Here is a 3,453-nt window from a genome sequence, read left to right as displayed (position 1 = left end):
TATAAGTTTATTGCTGGAGGAGGTCTTAAAGATCAGCAATCCAACCCCTTCCTGGGACAAAGCCAAAGCAAGATTTTGTTGCACGGATTAGGTAAAATGTTAATGACAGGGACTGTTAGAACCTTAAACAGTACAACTGAGAGAATTTGGGCAAAATAGTGATCCAGAGTCACAGCTAGACCCTAGTCTCGGAGGCATATCTCTTCCTACTCCCTCTTTTACTGCCTCCTGGGAAACACTCTCCCACATTCCAGCCAACTTAGAAAAAGAAGCAGTCTGTCTCCATAAAGGATTTCAACTGGATATAAAAACCCCATTTCCCATGGTAAACTTGGCTACAGGGAATCTCTCCTTCTACATCCTCCTATTTTTCTTTAAAAGGCAGGAATGATGGCTGTGTCATATTTATACTTTGGCAAATATCTGTGATATGCAATTTATGAGAACTAAAGTACTTTTGTGCATTGAAACCTCTCTATCATTTGCCTATCATGATGTCTAAAGTTCTCACCATTAGAACATTATTCCAAAACCACTAAAATGTAAAGCATTTTGTCTTCAGAAAACTAACGCTATTTGTAGGAAGGCTTACACATGAATCAGGCAGCAGTCATTAATGCATGGGCATAGAAGGACCCTGAAGAAATGGTACATACGATCCATGCTTGGAAGAATAGAGGCTGAAGCCATGGGTGCTGCCTGGGGAAGGTGAATATAAAGGTAACGTAAAGGTAAGTCCTAATAAAGCCAGATTACAACTTGAGGAGAGCAAGTAGCTGAATTACTGAGAGGAAAAAAATAAAGAAGGAAACCAGAAATGAGCTACCTTACTTCATAATTTGAACTATGGTTGACTTCAGATGATCCCCAAGAAAAGCATAGGCTAACATAAACTTAATAACTCATTCAGCAAGTATTAATTGTACACCTATTCTGTGTTAAATTCTGCTGAGAAATGCAGAAGAGAACTTAAGGTATGTGTTTTTTACTTTAAAAAAAAAAAAAAGATTATTGGTCGCAGCTGGCGTGGAGCGAGCTCGCGGGCCGGGAGCCTGAAGCTAGAGAGCCTCTTGGCCCCCCGGCGGCTGTACGCGTCGGCCCAGCGGCCGTCACCAGGCCACAAAATGAATATATTGAGTTACACCGGAAGCGCTATGGCTATAGTTTGGATTACCATGAGAAAAAGAGAAAGAAAGAAGGTCAAGAGGCTCATGAATGTTCAAAAAAAGCAAAAAAGATGATTGGTCTGAAAGCTAAGCTCTACCATAAACCACGGCATGCTGAGAAAATACAAATGAAAAAGACTATCAAGATGCATGAAAAGAGAAACACCAAACCAAAGAATGATGAAAAGACTCCACAGAGAGCAGTACCTGCATATCTACTGGACAGGGAGGGGCAGTCCCGAGCTAAAGTACTTTCCAGTATGATTACACAAAAGCGAAAAGAGAAAGCGGGTAAGTGGGAAGTTCCTTTACCCAAAGTTCGTGCTCAGGGAGAAACAGAAGTATTAAAAGTCATTCGAGGGATCCCTGGGTGGCGCAGCGGTTTAGTGCCTGCCTTTGGCCCAGGGCGCGATCCTGGAGACCCAGGATCGAATCCCACGTCGGGCTCCCGGTGCATGGAGCCTGCTTCTCCCTCTGCCTGTGTCTCCGCCTCTCTCTCTCTCTCTGTGTGACTATCATAAATAAATAAAAATTAAAAATAAATAAAATAAAAAAATAAAAGTCATTCGAACAGGAAAGAGAAAAAAAGAAAGCATGGAAGAGGATGGTCACTAAAGTCTGCTTTGTTGGAGACAGCTTTACAAGAAAACCACCTAAACAGGAAAGATTCATTAGGCCAATGGGCTTACGTTTCAAAAAGGCCCATGTAACACATCCTGAATTGAAAGCCACCTTTTGCTTGCCAATACTCGGTGTAAAAAAGAATCCCTCATCCCCACTATATACAACTTTGGGTGTTATTACCAAAGGTACTGTCATTGAAGTGAACGTGAGTGAGTTGGGCCTTGTGACACAAGGAGGCAAAGTTATTTGGGGAAAATATGCCCGGGTTACCAACAATCCTGAAAATGATGGGTGCATAAAAGCAGTCCTGCTGGTTTAACAGCAGTTTCAGACAAGCAATCCCTTGTAATTACTGAAGACTACACACCCGTCAGGAAGACCACCATTGTTGTGGTGGTTCTGAATGCTACCAAACAGCCTTATGTATCTACAGTCATCAAGACATTTATTCTACTGTAAAAAAGGTGAAATAGACATTTATTAAAATAAGTGGTCTTTAAAAAAAAGATTATTTATTGGAGGGGAGGGAGATTAGAGGGAGAGGGAGAGAGAGAATCTCAAGCAGACTACCCACTAAGCACAGAGCCTTATGCAGGCTATGCAGGGATCCATATCATGGCCCCAAAATATGACCTTAGGCAAAAATCAAGGTCTGCAGCTTAACTGAGCCACCCAGACACCCCATATGTTTCTTTCCTTAAAGAGACAGCAAATGGATAGAGACAAGATTGACAGAATTCTTAACTGAAGAAACACAATGGCTGTGCTTTAGAAGTGCAACCAACCAACATTCATTGAACCCTGATAAACCCAAAGCAGCAAGTTGGGTATAAGGGAAGTCTTGGTACACAAGACTTAAGAGAACATGGCCTTGGTTCACAACATGGCCTTGCTATTAGGATGGGAGATAAGGTCCAGGCAGTTAGTCTAAGCAGAATCTCTAAGCCCTAGGTATGTGTTTGGAGTGAGAAGAGGGACATTAATTCTACTGGAGACAGTCTTCATTGTAAATGTGTCACTAAATCTGAACCTTCACTTGAAGGGAAGGTAGACCTAGTAGTTGCAGATGAGGGATGATGCATTAAAGGAGGCCACAGAAGCAGATACACAATGTATGTTTGCAGGACTGTGAGCAGTCTTGATGGAGATGAAGAAAACAAGTGAGAACTTAGGAGGTGGGTCTTACATGGCCTTGGAGATTTTGTCCTTTTTCCACTTTTTAGGCATCAAGAAATAAGAGGAAACTTTGTAGGGCCTTTGAATCCCCAGCCTAATTCTCTAAAGTTGTAGAGAGAATTAGACCCAACTCCAGGAACTGATTTCATCATTTAACATGTGAGTGACTTGGGCAAATCTTGTAACCTCCCTTAGCTTATTTCCCCATCTATAAAATGGGGTAATTTTTACTACTGGGTTGAAAGGGTTATGAGAACCAAATTAGATAAGGTTTGTTTTTTTTTTTTTTAAGGTTTTATTTATGTATTCATGAGAAACACATGCAGTGAGAGAGAGAGAGAGAGAGAGAGAGAAGCATAGAGACACATGCAGAGGGAGAAGCAGGCTCCAGGCAGGGAGCCTGATGTGGGACTTGATCCCGGGTCTCCAGGATCAGGCCCTGGGCTGAAGGTGGCGCTAAACCGCCAAGCCACCTGGGTTTAAGAGT

The 3,453-nt window shown here is 42.2% G+C and overlaps 1 protein-coding gene across 1 annotated transcript; it reads left to right on the top strand.

Moving 5' to 3' along the window:
- Positions 1 to 1,000: 1,000 nt before the first annotated feature.
- On the top strand, positions 1,001 to 1,926 carry LOC100683727 (ribosome biogenesis protein NSA2 homolog; the record flags this gene model as incomplete). The annotated part of the gene is made up of 2 exons (XM_038541810.1): positions 1,001 to 1,516; positions 1,728 to 1,926. Coding segments are annotated over 2 exons (570 nt in total), but the record flags the coding sequence as incomplete, so codon positions are not given.
- Between the last annotated feature and the right edge of the window lie 1,527 nt (positions 1,927 to 3,453).

This window comes from Canis lupus, chromosome 7 (genome assembly GCF_011100685.1).
Source record: "Canis lupus familiaris isolate Mischka breed German Shepherd chromosome 7, alternate assembly UU_Cfam_GSD_1.0, whole genome shotgun sequence".
NCBI classification, from domain to species: Eukaryota; Metazoa; Chordata; class Mammalia; order Carnivora; family Canidae; genus Canis; species Canis lupus.
This window is presented reverse-complemented; position numbering and strand designations above follow the sequence as displayed.